The sequence below is a fragment of the Meleagris gallopavo genome, chromosome 2 (assembly GCF_000146605.3).
Source record: "Meleagris gallopavo isolate NT-WF06-2002-E0010 breed Aviagen turkey brand Nicholas breeding stock chromosome 2, Turkey_5.1, whole genome shotgun sequence".
Lineage (NCBI taxonomy): Eukaryota > Metazoa > Chordata > Aves > Galliformes > Phasianidae > Meleagris > Meleagris gallopavo.
In genome coordinates this window covers 104,026,175-104,042,277 of record NC_015012.2, presented here as the reverse complement: position 1 = coordinate 104,042,277, position 16,103 = coordinate 104,026,175, and the positions used below count along the sequence as shown (strand labels likewise).

Sequence of the window (16,103 nt, the reverse complement as noted above, 5' to 3'; positions counted from 1 at the left end):
AAGGGAAGGGAAGGGAAGGGAAGGGAAATAAAAAGACAGGGAAAAGCAAATGGTGGCAGCCTGGTGGCAAGGGCTCTTCCTGGCAGCACACAGCCCCTCGGCATGCCAGCTGGGCAGGCATCCCCACACTCCACATGCTCAGCTGCCTGGATCTGGGATCCATAACAAGCAAATAATCCGCCACCACAGGGAGAGAATAAGTCCCATTTGCATGTGTTTTGCGCAGGCAGGAGATTAATTGAAGTCCAGATGCTCCCTGCAGGGCTATATGCGTGGATGCAGGGTCCCCTAGCTTCTGGATGGAATTCAGTGGGATGCAGGGACACAGAAATATGGGAAAACAAAGAGGCAGAGATGCAGGGATACAGGGATGCGGTAACAGAGGATAACAATCCACCTTCAACTCTCTTGATTCCTTAAAAATCCCTTTTCTCCCCTTCTCCTTTGCTGCCCCACCTGGCCATTCTGAGACTGTCCTGGGAGGCGCATTTGAGTACAGCTATCTCCAGCCCCTTGGTGATATCACATGCAGTGGCCAAATCCCCCAAACAAGGGGACCATGCAACCCCATCCAGGGCCCATCCCAGATGTCCCAGCTTCAGGAAAAATGGTCAAGGAAGGGACACCAGTTGCATGGTGACAATGCCAACCTCTCTTCGGCTTCACTCCCCAGGGTACGGCCATGCGGCCCCGAGCACGGACGGTGGGAAGGTTTTCTGCATGGTGTACGCCTTGCTGGGCATCCCGCTCACCCTCGTCATGTTCCAGAGCCTGGGTGAGAGGATCAACACCTTCGTCAGGTACCTCCTGCACCGCATCAAGAAGTGCCTGGGCATGAGGCGGGCAGAGGTCTCCATGGCCAACATGGTCACCATCGGGTTCTTCTCCTGCATCAGCACCCTGTGCATCGGGGCGGCTGCGTTCTCCTACTACGAGCACTGGAGCTTCTTCCATGCCTATTATTACTGCTTCATCACGCTCACCACCATCGGCTTCGGGGACTACGTGGCCCTGCAGAAGGATGAGGCCCTGCAGAACAATCCTCAGTATGTGGCCTTCAGCTTCGTCTACATCCTGACGGGGCTGACGGTCATCGGGGCCTTCCTCAACCTGGTGGTGTTGCGTTTCATGACCATGAATGCCGAGGATGAGAAGCGGGACGCTGAGCACCGGGCGCTGCTCACCCGCAATGGGCAGGCCAGCAGTGTGCACACCACGGACACGGCCTCGTCCGCACCCACAGCAGTGGCAGCAGGGGGTGGTGGAGGTGGCCTCCGTAATGTCTACGCTGAGGTGCTGCACTTCCAGTCCATGTGCTCGTGCCTGTGGTACAAGAGCAGGGAGAAGCTGCAGTACTCCATCCCCATGATCATCCCCAGGGACCTGTCCACCTCGGACACCTGCGTGGAGCAGAGCCACTCCTCGCCCGGCCGCTGTCCTGAGACCCCTTCCAACCGATGCTTCTGCAACGCCCGCCGGTCGGCCATCAGCTCCGTCTCCACCGGCCTCCACAGTCTCTCGGCCTTCCAGGGCCTCATGAAGCGCCGCAGCTCTGTGTAGACCTTGCTCTATCACCCTCATGTGTGCCCCAAGCTTCATGAAGCTCCGTGTAGACCTCACTCCATCATCCCCAGTGTGCCCCAGTCTTCACAAAGCTCCGTGTAGTCCTCTCCCCATCACCTCTCACGGTCCTCAGGCTCACAAAGCTTCATGCAGACCCCGTTCCACTACCTCCGTGTGTCCCAGTCTTCATGAATCTCCGTGTAGACCTCACTCCATCACCCCCATGCACTCCAGGCCTCATGAAGCTCCATGTATCGTAGAATCATAGAATCATTCAGGTTGGAAAAGACCTCCAAGATCACCAAGTTCAACTGCCACCCATCCCCACCATGCTCGCTAACCATATCTCTGAGCACCACATCTCCACATTTCTTGGGCACCTCCAGGGACGGTGATTCCACCATCTCCCCATACAGCCTGTGCCAGTGCCTGACCACTCTTTGGGAGAAGAAATTGTTCCTAATGTCCAGCCTGAAGTAGTGTAGACCCTACTCCACCATTCCTGTGCACCCCAGGCCTCATTGAGCCCCATGTAGACCTCACTCCATCACCACCCATGGACCTCAAGTCCCACAAAGCTCAGCATAGCCCCACTCCATCATCCCCCATGTGTGACCCAGACTTCATGAAGCTTCATGTAGGCCATGTTCCATCACCTTCATACACCCCATGCTTCACAAATCTCCATGTAGATCCCACTCTGTTACCCCCTGTGTACCATCGACACTTTGGCCAAGATCTGATCTTGGTCACAACGTGAGGAACTTCCTCATGTCCCAGGATGTCTGGGGTCTGATGCAGTGGGACTGCAGCCTCCAAGTGGGCTGGGACCTCAGGATGTTAGGATAGCTGCAGGATCCTGGGGAATCAGGATGGCTTCAGGAGCCCTTGGTCCTGTCCAAGTCTTCGCCAATTGTGACAGGAGAAAGAAGCAGGGGCCACCAGTTTATTTTATTTTAATTTTATTTTATTGTATTTCATTTTATTTTGCAAACCACTCCTCAAAATGTGAAACTTGAAGACCTGGAGAGTGTGTTAACCTGATGGAAAGCTGCTGGGGGGAACAAGCATGGGGACAGCTCAGATACACATACACACTTCTGCTGGGGAGCCCAAAGACCCTCCACTCCCACCCTCTTGCCCAAGTGTGCAAGGCATGAGCGGGGTGTGTTGAGCACTGTGGGCTCCATGGGGCAGGGTAGGAGCCAGACTGCCGTGGTGTGCACACAATAAATCAGGCTAAGAGGGGTTTAGATGGAGATTTTACTGTTCCTTGTTGGGGGGAGATACCAGGAGTCGTGTAGCTGAAAATGTCACCCATGACCAAGAAGTTCAGTGTTCTATCCAGAAATGGTGGTGCCCAGGGTGCCATCAGCATCCTGATCCCTATCCCTTTTGCACCCAATTGCAGCTCTGAGGCTGGAGCTGTCACCTTGGGCAAAGAATTTGGGAAGGAGACAGCCTGAGGTATGGGGAAGGTTTTCACCTTCCTCTTCACCCCTTCCGATCTACATCTCCAAGTCTGTGCCCCAAGGCACCCCATGGCACCCCATGGCACCCAGCACTATGAGCCCAGCTTGTGGGATGCCCCATTCTCCCTGCCCTATGGTTCACAGTTTCCATCACCCCTCGTCCTCCAGCAATGAAAGCACAGGTCACTGGGGACAGGGGGACAGCAGGATAGCAGCACTTCACTTTGACTCCCCCAAAACCCCATCAGGGGCCACCAGGACTTGGGGGACAACCCAGCATGCCTGTCCCCAGCGAGGCATTTCTTTTCTCAACTTTTAACAGAAGAAAAACTATGTATTTCTAATACTTGATGATGTGTACATACTGTTAGATACCAGAGAGGATATTTATTATAAATGATGCTATAATCGTATCTATAGAAATCTATAAATATCTATTGTAAGGGAGTCTTGTGGGAATCTTGCTGATGACTCCAGGGAACTTCTTTTTGCTCTCTGCATCTGTCTCATCCTTAGGACACCGACGGGGAACAGAATTCCCCCAATGAGGTTACTCAGTTTCTCATGCCAAAGTATATTTGTACTGCTGATTTACTTTCAATATAGAGAGAAATAAAGATTGATTGGAATCTCGGCACCACTTGGGGCACCTCGCTCCGAGCCTCTGGGTGGGTTCTTGTGCTGATGGCTATGAGGACATCTCAAGGTCAGGGTCACCTGAGTCCCTATGGGTCATCAGCGGAGCCCAGCGCTCCTCTCCTGCCTTTAAGTGGATCAAATGGGCTTCATTCAAACCCAGCACCTAATCTAATCATGTTAAGCCTGTGAAGAGCAGATCTGGCTGCAGCAGCTGATGGGGAGGTGGTTTTTCCATCAGCACCTTTCACCCTACCCAGAACTGATGAGGCTGTACCTGGATGCTGGGATCAGTGCTTGGCCCCCCAGTGCCAGAGGGATGTGGGCACACGGGAAGAGCCCAGCACAGGGCCTGGAGCTCTGCTGGGAAGAGAGCTGAAAGAGCTGGGGCTGCTCAATCTGGAGCGGGGGAGGCTCAGGGGGATCCCATCCATGGCCATAAATCCCTGCCCCTGGTTACTCCCTCCTCACATCTGCCATCCTCCTCTGGACGAGTGATTTTTTTTTTCCACCTCTCAGATTATTTATATTTCCGTGTCATTCATAGCCCAAATATTTACAGTGCACTGGAGAGACTTAAAATTCCTGGCTGGTGTTAAGCAGCATGGCCTTTTCCTCTGGGTACCCTGCAAAGAAGGGGAGGAGAGAGGGATGGACACGGCTGAGCTGTGCCATGTACACATGATGCTGGGGATGATGGCCACCAAAGGGGACATTGTGGTGACTTCAGGGGCTGGAAGAACCCTTGGGTTCAGGCAGGGAGCAGCAAAGGTGGCTGTTCTCAGGGGCTCCATGTGAAACCCTTTCCACTTCTGCTGTCTCCATGGTTGGCATCTCCATGGTTGTAATCTCCTTGGTCAACATCTCCCTGATTGGCATCTCCATGGTCGGCGTCTCTTTGTAGCTTGTATCTCTCCATGGTTGATATCTCCACGATTGGCATCTCCATGGTTGACGTTTCCATGGTTGACTTCTCTCCTTGGTTGATATCCCTATGGTTGATATCCCCACAGTTGGCATCTCTCCATTGTCGGCATCCCTGTGGTTGACATCTCTCCATGGTTGGCATCTCCATGGTTGATGTCTCTACAGCTGGAATCTTCTTGGTTGACAATTCCATAGCTGACATCTCCTTGGTTGCTAATTCCATGGTGGACATCCCCGTGGCTGACAACTCTCCACGGTTGGCATCTCCGTGGTTGACATCTCCATGGTTGACATCTCCTTGGTTGATATCTCTATGACTGACATCTCCATGGCAGAAATCTCCATGGTTGACATCCCTGTGCCCTCTGCATACTGATGTCACCCGGCTGGATGTCTCTCTCTTCCCAGCACTCTTTCTGCTCCCTGCCTGCCCGAAGTCCCAGAGTGGGATGCCCCCCATTCCCCCCCTTTCCCTTATCCAGCATTGGGGCCACATGGATGAGAGCAGGATGGAGACACATGGCAGTGTCTGTGCCACCTCCATTCCCATCCCCACAATGCTGGAGGGCAAAGTGCTTGTTTGAAGTTGTGGAAAACAAAGCACAGCAAACAAGAACGGGTGGAAAATCTCCGGCTGGCGGTGCCATTCCCCACCCATCCCCATCCTCCTGTCCGTCCGGCAGGAAATCAGATTAGGGTTTGAAATAAGCAGAGCGTGCTCTTAATGAAGGGACCAACATCACATCTTTGTTAATTACAGCAGGGCCTTGCTTGGTGATAGGCAGCCCCAGTATGAAGGTGCAGAGCTGCATGACTATGCATGAGCATTCACAGGTGTGCAAATAAGTCACACATATAGGGACCAACCCCATGCCAGCAGCCTGCAGAGTACCCCAGTGTGCTGGGCGTCCTCACTGCCCCATTCCCAGGGATGCAGTCTTTCCCCAGATGTTCCCTCCATGGATGCCAGCCCCATACCCCAGCGTGCACACGTGTGTACAATGGCTTGTGTGCACTGCACGTGTGTGCATGTATGTGCAATGCATGCCCCATCCTCTGCAGTGACGTTTTCCATGGGCAAAGGCAGCGGGGAGGGCTGGGGGCTGTTTGCCTTCATATCTGCCATGAGAAACGATGAGAAATGGCTGTGAGTGAGGTGCCATCGAAGAAGGAAAATGCAGCAGGGCAGGTGGGTGGAGGCCCAGAGGTCTCACTCCGCCTTCCCTCCCCCTCTCTATTTCTGGAGGACCCCCCCTTGCGTTGCTCCATCCCCACTGGATGCAATACCCACGCGTGTTTCCTGCAGGTTCCAGCATCGGAAAGGTTAACACCACGTGGCTTTCTCTAGATTTCTCTTTTCTTTACCCCTCTCCCCCCCCACCACCCTCCCGGCTCCTTATCTCCCCCCATCCCATGGGGTCACGGCCCCCGGGCTGACGTCGGATGGAAAAACAATTCGTCTCCGGCTGTCGGAGATGGGGGGTGGGGGGGCGGGCGAGGGGCCCACACGGGTCCGGGGGATACAGCGAGAGCTCGAGGGGTTGGTGGGGGTTGGGAGATGCTCCCCACCACGAGAGAGTGGGGGGTGAGGGGGGGGGAGGGGATGTGGCCTCGCTCGAGGTGGGGGCACGAGTGGGAGAGCCGAGGGTGGCACCGATCCTGCAGCGCCATCTGGTGGCACCTGGAGAGTGCGGGGACACGGGGACAACGTGGGGATAGGGGGATATGGGGAGGGGGGGGGATAAGGGGATAGGGGAGCACCACGGCGGTACGGGGACAGTATAGGGACAGGGGGACGTTGAGGCATGGAGACAAGGGGACACGGGGACAGAAGGGGACCACTTTGGGGTACGTGGGCAGGGGGAAATGGGGACATGGAGACGGGGGACACCACGGAGGTACGGGGACAGGGGGGCGTGGGGACACGAGCATGGAGGCAGACGTTTCCTTCTGCCATGGGGGCACCGCGGGGGAGCGCACGGCCTGCCTATGGGCAGCGAGGGGCGTGGCCAAGCGCGATGTGGGCGTGGCCACGCACAGAGGGGAGGGGAAGGGGAGTGGTTAAGGGGAGGGGGCGTGGTCGAGGCCGCGTGTGAGCGTGGCCAATGGGAGAGTGAGGAGGTGGGTGGAGGGCGGGGCTAAGCGCCGGAGGGCGGGGCTAAGTCGAAGAGAGGCGGGGCTTCAGCCGCCCCGGTGCAGGGCGGGAGGCGGCGGCGGCGGCGGTGGGAGCATGGCGTGGTCTCGGTACCAGCTGGGCCTGGCTGCCCTCATGCTGCTCACCGGCTCCATCAACACTCTGGCGGCCAAGTGAGTCCTCCCTGCCGCTCGGGCATTGAGGGGCTTCCCCAGGCCCAGTCCCTAGATCCCAGGCCCAATCCCAGATCCCAGGCCCACGTCCCAGATCCCAGGCCCACGTCCCAGATCTCAGACCCACGTCCCAGATCTCAGACCGCAGGCCCAGACCCCAGATCCTAGGCCCCAGACCCCAGGCTCAGGCCCAGACCCCAATGCCCACCTAGGCCCGGGCTTCTTGCTTCCACTCCTGGCTGTTGGAGCACTTCCTCCACCCCTCCCCAGCCCCTCGCTATGTACCCCCAGCTGGGCCGCATGGCACTGGGACGGGAGGGCCAAGCCTGGGCTGGGAGCTCTGCTGCTGCTGCTGGGGGAGGAAAGGGGAAATGTGGGGCTTGGGGCTTGCTTGGCCCCATTGCAGATGCTTGCACCCAGCGAACCGGCTTCCCTGCACCTGCTCTGTGCTGCAGCTCATCCTGGGCTGTATTGGGGACTGGAGCACCTCCCCTACGAAGACAGGCTGAGGGAGCTGGCCTTGTTCAGCCTAGAGAAAAGAAGGCTGTGGGGTGACCTCATTGCAGCCTTTCAGTACCCAAAGGGAGCCTGCAAACAGGAGGGGAATCAACTCTTTAAAAGGGTAGATAACTGCAGGACAAGGGGAAATGGTTTGAAGTTGAGAGAGAGAAGATTTAGGTTGGATGTCAGGGGGAAGTTCTTTACTAGGAGAGTGGTGAGGTGCTGGAACAGCTGCCCAGAGAGACTGTGGATGCCCGGTCCATCCCTGGAGGTGTTCAAGGCCAGGTTGGATGGGGCCCTGGGCAGCCTGGTCTATTAAATGTATTAAATGTGGAGGTTGGTGGCCCTGTCTGTGGCAGGGGGGTTGGAGATTTGTGATCCTTGAGATCCCTTCCAACCATGGCCGTTCTGTGATTCTGTGATTGAGCCCCCCCTAGGGAGCTCCAGCTGTGTGCAGGATGAGGTGGGTGCTGCTGAGAGCTGCCCAAGCAGGATGGGCCCGCCTGTCCAGCTCTGCACAGCTCTGCAGGGATGACATTAAGTCTCTGCTTGGCCTTGATCACAGCAAACTGTGTCCATAGGTGGGGAGACCGAGGCATGGTGTTAACACAGAGGGAGAAGATAGCAGTGAACTGCCCATCCAAGGCTCTTGCGAAACACACACGGAGGGGCTGCAGCGGTCAGAGGGGGATGAGTCATACTGAAATCTTGCTGGCCTGGCTGCAAAGCCCCTGGGGCCTTCCTGTTGCCTGTTCCCCTGAGCTCAGCAGCTCTGCAGCACACAGCAGAACTGGGCACGTGTCACCTGCTCATGGGGGATGTGCTGGGGTGTTATGGGGACTGTGTTGGTGTGTGGTGTCACCAAGAGGCTGGGGTCCAGCCCTGCATAGGCTCTCTGAGATGTGCCATAGGGACAGTGCCATTCTGTCCAGCATGGACAATATATTAGCTTGGAAGATCCAAAAGAGGGGCGTTGTACCCCCAAACACTGTGGCTGAGTGGGAGCTGCTGCAATCCAGCCTCCTTTCAGGGCCATCTGGCCCATAGCCCCCGAAGTTGGTGACGTATGGGTAAAGGGAGGATATCAGGATAACCCCCCACAGTCTGCTCTCCTCACTGCATGGCTGGATCCTTCCTCTCCCAGAAATGGGAGCAGGGACAGTGGATTGCAGTGGTGCGTGACACAGCGATGGTGCATGACACCAGCGGTGTCCATTTCCTCACCTGTCACTCAGGGCTGGGAGCAGGGCCAGCAGTGCAGTTTCTTCCCAGCACCTGGGAAACACAGGCAGTGCTGTACCCTGACCCCAGAGCTGTCACTCAGAAGCTGCTTTCCTCCAGGTCAGGGGCTGCTTGTGGTTTTGTCACCCGAAAGCATCACTGGGAGCAGCAAGCTAGAGCCAGGAATGCCCTTGGTCACTCCCTTCTCTCTAGGTTGTCCCAGTGGCATCTGGCAGGTGGAGGTCCAACTCTGTGCTCACAACTCCAGAGGGCACAGCCAGTGGTGGGTGTGCACTGGGTTATGCTCCGTCTCCTGCCCTAACCCTGCTACTTTCCTTCACAGATGGGCTGACAACTTCAGCGCTGCTGGCTGTGGTGGGATGAAGGAGCACAGCTTCCAGCACCCCTTCCTGCAGGTGAGACCCCATCCTGGTGCTGTAGGGCATCCCGCTGGGTCCAACCACCCTGACCCACCTCTCCCACAGGCCGTGGGCATGTTCCTGGGTGAGTTCTCCTGCCTGGCTGTGTTCTACCTGCTGCTGTGGAGGGACCGGCGGAGGCCGGAGCCCAGCATGGCACCATCACAGCCCTTCAGCTCGCTGCTTTTCCTGCCCCCTGCACTCTGCGACATGACTGGGACCAGCATCATGTATGTGGGTGAGTGCTGGGGAGAGGCTTTGCCTCTCTGAGACCTCAGAGCCTCCTGCAGTGGCGTTTGGGGTGGGTGCAGACCAGACCCCTGAGCAGAGGAATGGTGGCACACACAACTCAAGGGTGCTTTCTCCCCACGCAGCCCTGAACATGACCAGTGCCTCCAGCTTCCAGATGCTGCGGGGATCCGTCATCATCTTCACTGGGCTCCTCTCTGTGGCCTTCTTGGGCCGCAAGCTGGAGCTGAGCCAGTGGCTGGGCATCCTGGTCACCATCGTGGGGCTGGTGGTGGTGGGACTGGCTGACCTGCACAGCAGCCACGACCAGAAGCACAAGCTCAGCGAGGTGATAACTGGTATGTGGTGGCCCTGCTGGGTGGCTGCAGGGAAATAACACTGGCCACCTCCCTGTGCACAGCTCCAGATCGGCCACACTGTCTGCCCAGGGGTGCAGGGCTCAACCTTTCCCTCTTTTCTCCTCAGGTGACCTGCTTATCATCATGGCACAGGTGATCGTTGCCATCCAGATGGTGCTGGAGGAGAAGTTTGTCTACAAACATGATGTGCACCCGCTGCGGGCTGTCGGCACCGAAGGTTTGCTGCTGTGTGGGGCCGGGCTGAGGGCTTTTTTGGGAAGAGGCTTTGCTCGAAGGGCTGCAGTGTGGAGAGAGCTGCTTTGTGTGGGGGGCAGGGAGTGCTGATGGGGTTTGGGGGCTGGATACTACATTGCAGGAATGGTTGGCACAGGGGGAACAGGTAGCTTTGGGCTGTGCTTGAAGCCAGCTTCTGTCTCGTGTGTCATTCCCTCTTTCCCCAGGTTTTTTCGGTTTCATCATCCTGGCCCTGCTGCTGGTCCCCATGTACTACATCCCAGCGGGCAGCTTCAGTGGGAACCCCCGACAGGTGCTGGAGGATGCCCTCGATGCCTTCTGCCAGATCGGCCGGCAGCCCCTCATCGCCCTGGCCCTGTTGGGTAACATCAGCAGCATCGCCTTCTTCAATTTCGCCGGCATCAGCGTCACCAAAGAGATCAGTGCCACCACCCGCATGGTGCTGGACAGCCTCCGCACCGTCGTCATCTGGGCTGTCAGCCTGGCGCTGGGCTGGGAGCTTTTCCACGGCCTGCAGATTTTGGGTTTTGCCATCTTGCTGATGGGTGCTGCCCTCTACAATGGGCTGCACCGCCCTATGCTCGCCCGCCTGGCCCGGAGCAGGGCTGATGGCAGCGAGGCCGAACGGGAGAGATTGCTGCATGCAGAGAACACTACCATCAACAGTGAACGCTGAGCGCTGTGACCTGTGGGACTTGTGCTCCTTCCAGGAGGAGCCTTTCTGCTGCCTCACTGTATGGGGGCGTGGGGAGGACACTGCTGGGCTGTGCCTGCCTGCCCTTCCCTGGCATGGACAGGACCAGCTTGGTAGGCAGAAGGCTCGCAACGGGGCTGGCCCCACTGATCCACGACCTGTGTTGCTGCCAAATAAAGTGCTCCTGCCCATGGTTTGCTCTGTGGTATCCTGGCAGAGGGGAGGGTCCAGCAAGGTGCTTGATGATGGGGTTTGCCCTTAGGGTGGTGTGTTCCTTGTGTGCCCCCATCCCTGTGTTCCCCCTATCCCTGCAGGATGAGAGCACCCATGTGTGCAGCATCTGTGCGTCAGTCCCAAGCAGCCAGGTTTTGCAGCTGAGCCAGCTGCCATGGGAAAGGGAAGGCAGTGAGCCATGGGGGCCCATGCACGGCCCCACAGCGGCTCCGCTCCTGCTGTGCTGGCTCTGGGGAGGCCAGCTGCTCACCCCAGAACAGGAAGGTGTCAGTGATGGCAGTGCTCAGCTTTCTCCCCTTTCGCAACACCCAACGACTCATCCCAGCATTGCACAGCTGTTTTTTCCGCAAGGTTTATTTGTGCTGGGGCACAGCCCAAGAAGGCACAGGAGGAGAGCGCAGCTGACGGGGAGGTTCACTCTACCTTTATTGTCTGGTTCAGGCCCTGGAGGGCCCAGTAGCGGGAGCGGTGGTAATGGCCTTTGACCCACTGATGTGGGGATGGGGCAGCAGGAAGGACAGCTACTCTCTGCCAGAGGAAGGAAGGGAGGGGGGTGAGGCACAAAAGCCCCCAGCCTAAGCAGGCTGAGCCCTCAGCCTGGGCTGCTGAAGGGTTTTAATACTTCAGAGCAGCCCCAGCCTGTGGCATACAGCCCTAGGGGGTGCAGGAGATGGGGAAGTAGGGGATAGGGGGACCTGAACTCACATGGTGTTTTTCTGCTTGTAGTGCTGCAGTGCCTGCTCGGCCACGATCTCCATGAAGCGTGGATCATCCCAGGAGATGTCCCCAGGCACAGTGAGCGACAGTGGCTCTGAGTCAAAGAGCTGCACCGTCACCTGCGTGTCGGCAGGGGCTGACGGGTCCTCAAGGTTGGGGGTTTTGGAGAACACCTGCGGGAAAAGGGGCACAGAGAGAAGGCTCAGTCCCCATCACACCCCCACGCTGCCTCCCCAGCTCTGGCACCCGGCCCCACGGCCTCTATTGTGCAGAAGGGACCACACAATCGCTTCTTTCTCCCCCTGACCCACTTTCCCTCACCCACGGAGGGGGGCCCAGAGCCTTTGGCATAGCCCTGGGGACAATAGGGACGCACCGTGGTGACCTGCAGGAACCCATCAGTGCCCTGCGTGAGGTTTTTCAGGCGTGAGACCCAACCGAACTGGCGGTTGAGCTGATCCAGGAGGCTGCTGGTGTTGAGCATCTCAGCCTGGAAGGCGCTGAGGAGGTCATCGTAGCGGCGGGTGAAGCGCTCAGCCAGGCGCAGGGCATCCTCAAACTGCTCCCGCAGCTGGCTCTGCACCGGGTCTGTCTGTGAGCAGTCTGCAGGGCATGGATGGAGGTCAGGGAGCACTGCAGCATCCCCATCCCCTGCATCCCCTGCATCCCCTGCACCTCCATCTATCCCATGCATCCCCATCCCCTGCATTCTCTACATCCCCCACACCTCCATCCTCTAAATCCCCATCCGTTGCATCCCCTGCACCTCTATCTCCTGCATCCCCCTTCCCATCTCCTGTAGCCCCATCCCCTGCATCCCTACCCCCTTTCATCCGCTGCATAAAATTCTTCTACATCCCAATCCCCTGCATCCTCTGTGTCTCCATTCCCTGCATCCCCCATCCCCACCATCTGCATCCTCATCCCTTCTATCCCCTGCACCCCTTGTATCCCCACTCCCTGCATCCCACCCCCTGTATCCTCATCCCCTGCCTTGCACCCCTTCATAGCCCCCTCCCCACCTCACCCTGCACCTCCTCAGCCAGTCACAGCCCCCAGCTTGCAACCCCCTCCGCCCCCTACCCACCCACAGCCAGGATCTCCCGGCACTTCTCGCACTCGTCCCGCATCCGCAGGCAGCCAGCTGAGTTGCGCCTGATCTCACGGCACACCATGCGATCGGTGCTGAAGTTACGGGGTTCTGCAGAGAGAAATGCATTAGAGAGCTCCCCGCACTTCGACTGCCCAAAATGTGGCCTCAGCAAGGATAACATTGCCCAGTCATGATCACCCCAGCAGAGACATGGAGACATGGATGGCGGACTGATGGATGGATGAGGAACCATGGTTGGATGGGGACAATGGATGGGAGACCGATGTATGGATGGGGGACCATGAATAAGGGACCAATGGATGGATGGGAGACCATAAGTGGAAGGGAACAATGGATAGGGGATGATTGAATGGATGGGGGACCATGGGTGGGGACAGTGGATGGACTAGAACCAATGGATAAGGGACCAATGGATGGATGGGAGATCATGGGTGGATGGGAACAATGAATAGGGGATGATTGAATGGATGGGGGACCATGGGTGGGGACAGTGGATGGATGGGAACAATGAATAAGGATGGATGGGAGACCATGGGTGGATGGGAACAATGGATAGGAGACCAATGGATGGATGGGGGACCACGGGTGGGGGCGATGGATGGATGGGGGACCAAAGAAAGGATTGGGCAGCCATGGGAAGATGGGGAGAACGGATAAGTGGGGGACACGGATGGGGGACATCCCCCATTCCAGGCCTTGGTCCAACAAGCCCAGACTGCACCGCAGAGCTTTTGTGAACCATTCAAGCACTTTTTCCAGGGAAGTTTGACTTCACCGAAAAACATTTCCTGGCCCGAAATGAGACATTTTCCGGACCAGAGTATTCTGTGCCAACCTCTGTTTTGCAAACAGCCCTGTTCCCAGCTGCCCTGCGTGGAGCCATGGCTCTGACCCAGCAGACAGTGACGGAGGTGACAATGCAGGGATGGTGACAACATGGGGACGGCCCCTCATGAGCACATCCAAACCCAACACCAACTCATCCCTCTGGCATCTAGCCCCCCTGAGGTGCAACTATAGGTGAAAACCACCCCAAAACCCATCCCAGTTCTGCTAACGGCAGAGCCTAAGACTCCCAGGTTTCCATGTGGATTCTCCACCGTCTCATATTAGGGTTGAGCTCATCCTCCACGCTAACAAGGAGGGGGAACTGTGGTGGTGCTGCGCTCCTACCTGAGGCAAAGCCCCCCAGTGGGTGCTCCCAGGCGCCGTGCCCCCCATCCAGCATGCGCTGCGTCATCTCAAAGAGTGGCTGGAAGAGGCGGTGGAAGCCGTGCACAGGGTGCTGAAAGAAGGGGTGCAGCTCTCGGGACAGCCTCCTGCGTGGCACCAGGTGAACACGTTGCACAGGTGGGACGAAGCTTCACGGAAACCACCGAAGGGCGGCGTTCGGAAGAAGGGGAAGGCAGGCCCGTAGAGCTGGGTGCTGTCCTGGAAGATGTCTTCCACGCCGTCCTCCATCAGCCCAAAACGCTCCTCCAGGTCCTCGAAGCGCCGCTCCTGCCGCTGCTCCCGATCCAGCAGCTCGTCGATGCGCTCACCGTTCACCCAGATGGAGAAGGGCGAGGAGCGGTTGAGGAATTCCTCCAGCTGTGGTGGGATTGGGGTCAGCACAGAGCCCAAAAGCCCCACCGCCCCTTGTGACACCTCCAGCCCAGCTCACCTGGCGGCCCACCAGCCCCGAGCCGCTGTGGCATATCTTAGAGTAGACGCGCATGCAGGTGTGCTTGAGGCAGGGCTTGCACTCCTCCCACAGTGACAGCATCGACTCGTTGCACACATCCTGCTTCTCTGCCAGCTGCTTCTCCTTCTCCAAGGCCAGCTTCACCGCCTCCTGCATGGCACAGCACACACTCCCCCAGATCAGCTCCCTGCAGCCCTGCTCCCCCAGCTCTCCCCACCTCACCCACCTCCTTCTTCCTCTTGGTCTCTTCCAGCGTGTGCAGCATTGCCTGGTGCTCCTTGCTGGTCTTGTCCATCAGTGTCTTCATCTGCTTCACCCCATTGATGGCGTTCTCTACTTCAGTGTCAATGTACTTGCTGCCAGCTGCTGAGAGCTCTGTAGGGAGGGTGGATGGGGGGGATCGATGGAAGGGAGGGAGAGGGGATGGATGGAAGGAAGGATGGAAGGGAAAGAAGGAGGGAGGATGGAAGGGAGGAAGTGAGGGAGTGAAAGGGGATGGAAGGGAGGGAGGGAGAGGGGATGGATGGATGAGAGGGAGAGATGGAGGAAGGATGAGTATCTCTGAGCTCACTGCTCCCAAGATAAGTTGAATTTCCCCCAGTGCATGCAAACATTTGCTCACAAAAGTCAAGTTCACAAAACTCAAAAAAAGTGACTTAAAAGCCAAACCTTAATCCAGCTGGGGCTGCATCCCCCTGCCCTCCGCAGACAGTATTTGGGCAGTGTCACCCATGGGTCCCCCCCACCCAGTAGCCGCCTTTAAGCATCCAGCCCCTGTCCCATATTCACATGAGGATGCTGAGCCCCATCCCCACGGGCGCAGCACTCACCCCTCTCCTCTGCCAGCAGGGAACGACCTCTCCAAAAGCAATGGGTTCAAGCATCCTTTCCCTGCACCTCCCCACCCCTACACCCTAAAGCCCCCACTTACGTTTCAGCTCGCTGGGGGGCATGAGGCCTTGCCCCCCTTGGCAGACGAGCCCCAGGCTGAGCAGGGCGAGCAGCAGCAGCGCCATGGTCCCGTCCCAGAGCTGCCCAGACCTGCGTGGGTGAAGGCAGTGAGAGGGATTGGGATCCGGGCACGGGGCTGTGAGTCAGCAGCGGGCACAGGGCCACCGCCGTGGGCACAGCGTCGGGTAGGGCTGTGCCAAACTCCGATGCAGCCAAGGCACCGAGCGGGACTTTCTTCTCTTTTTCTTCTCCCTGTGTTCACACGGGGGGGGAGGGGGGGAAAAGGGGAGGATATGGGGAAGGGCTGGGGGAGCAAAGCCCCGCGATGGGGCTGCCCCAAAAAAAGCAAGAGTGTTGTGCAATAGCTCAGCTGCAGCGTGAGGCTACTAAATGGCTGAAAAATAAAACGTTGTGCAATCGTCAGCTGCAGCGGGGCTCTGTCCCTGGGCTCAGCCCCTCCCTGGGGGGTCCTGGCCCTGTGCCCCACTGCACCATCGTTGGTGGGTGCTGCTGCGTGGCCCCATTGCTGCCCCACAAAAATACTGCTGCCCCCCTAATCCGCCCCCCCAAAAAACCTGCTAACCCCTCCCCACCCCAAATGCTGATCATCCCCCAAAATAACTGCTGTCTTCCCCCCCCCCCAAAAAAAAATAAAAAAATAATGATGTCCTCCCATCCTGCCCAGCACACAGCATTGTGGGAAATTCCTGCCTGGTGCATCACATCCCAAGGCACAGAGGTGCTGGGGCAACCAGGGGGGGCATAGCTCTGCCCCCATAGTGAGTCCGTATGGACTGCCAGCAGCTGTGCAACCCCAACAG

General features: G+C 57.8%; 3 protein-coding genes across 3 annotated transcripts in view; 2 read left to right on the top strand and 1 right to left on the bottom strand.

The window, feature by feature from the left end:
- KCNK3 (potassium two pore domain channel subfamily K member 3) overlaps nucleotides 1-2,524 on the top strand; it is an 11,938-nt gene extending 9,414 nt beyond the window's left edge. Inside the window, exon 2 of the mRNA XM_010708057.3 lies at nucleotides 674-2,524. Within this exon, the coding sequence (XP_010706359.1) occupies nucleotides 674-1,560 (887 nt within the window). The 3' untranslated portion in view covers nucleotides 1,561-2,524. The remainder of the gene's footprint in view (nucleotides 1-673) is intronic.
- Nucleotides 2,525-6,777: 4,253 nt separating this feature from the next.
- On the top strand, nucleotides 6,778-10,776 carry SLC35F6 (solute carrier family 35 member F6). Its single transcript, XM_010708056.2, has 6 exons — nucleotides 6,778-6,905; nucleotides 8,971-9,043; nucleotides 9,113-9,284; nucleotides 9,421-9,633; nucleotides 9,761-9,871; nucleotides 10,095-10,776. The coding sequence occupies exons 1-6, from the start codon at nucleotides 6,829-6,831 to the stop codon at nucleotides 10,562-10,564; spliced, it is 1,116 nt and encodes a 371-aa protein (XP_010706358.1). The 5' UTR covers nucleotides 6,778-6,828; the 3' UTR covers nucleotides 10,565-10,776.
- Nucleotides 10,777-11,152: 376 nt separating this feature from the next.
- CLU (clusterin) lies at nucleotides 11,153-15,535 on the bottom strand. The gene is given in 9 exon segments (XM_010708055.3): nucleotides 11,153-11,344; nucleotides 11,522-11,706; nucleotides 11,910-12,136; nucleotides 12,621-12,734; nucleotides 13,821-14,009; nucleotides 14,012-14,237; nucleotides 14,311-14,481; nucleotides 14,558-14,706; nucleotides 15,263-15,535. Coding segments are annotated over 9 exon segments (1,353 nt in total). The 5' UTR covers nucleotides 15,348-15,535; the 3' UTR covers nucleotides 11,153-11,337.
- Between the last annotated feature and the right edge of the window lie 568 nt (nucleotides 15,536-16,103).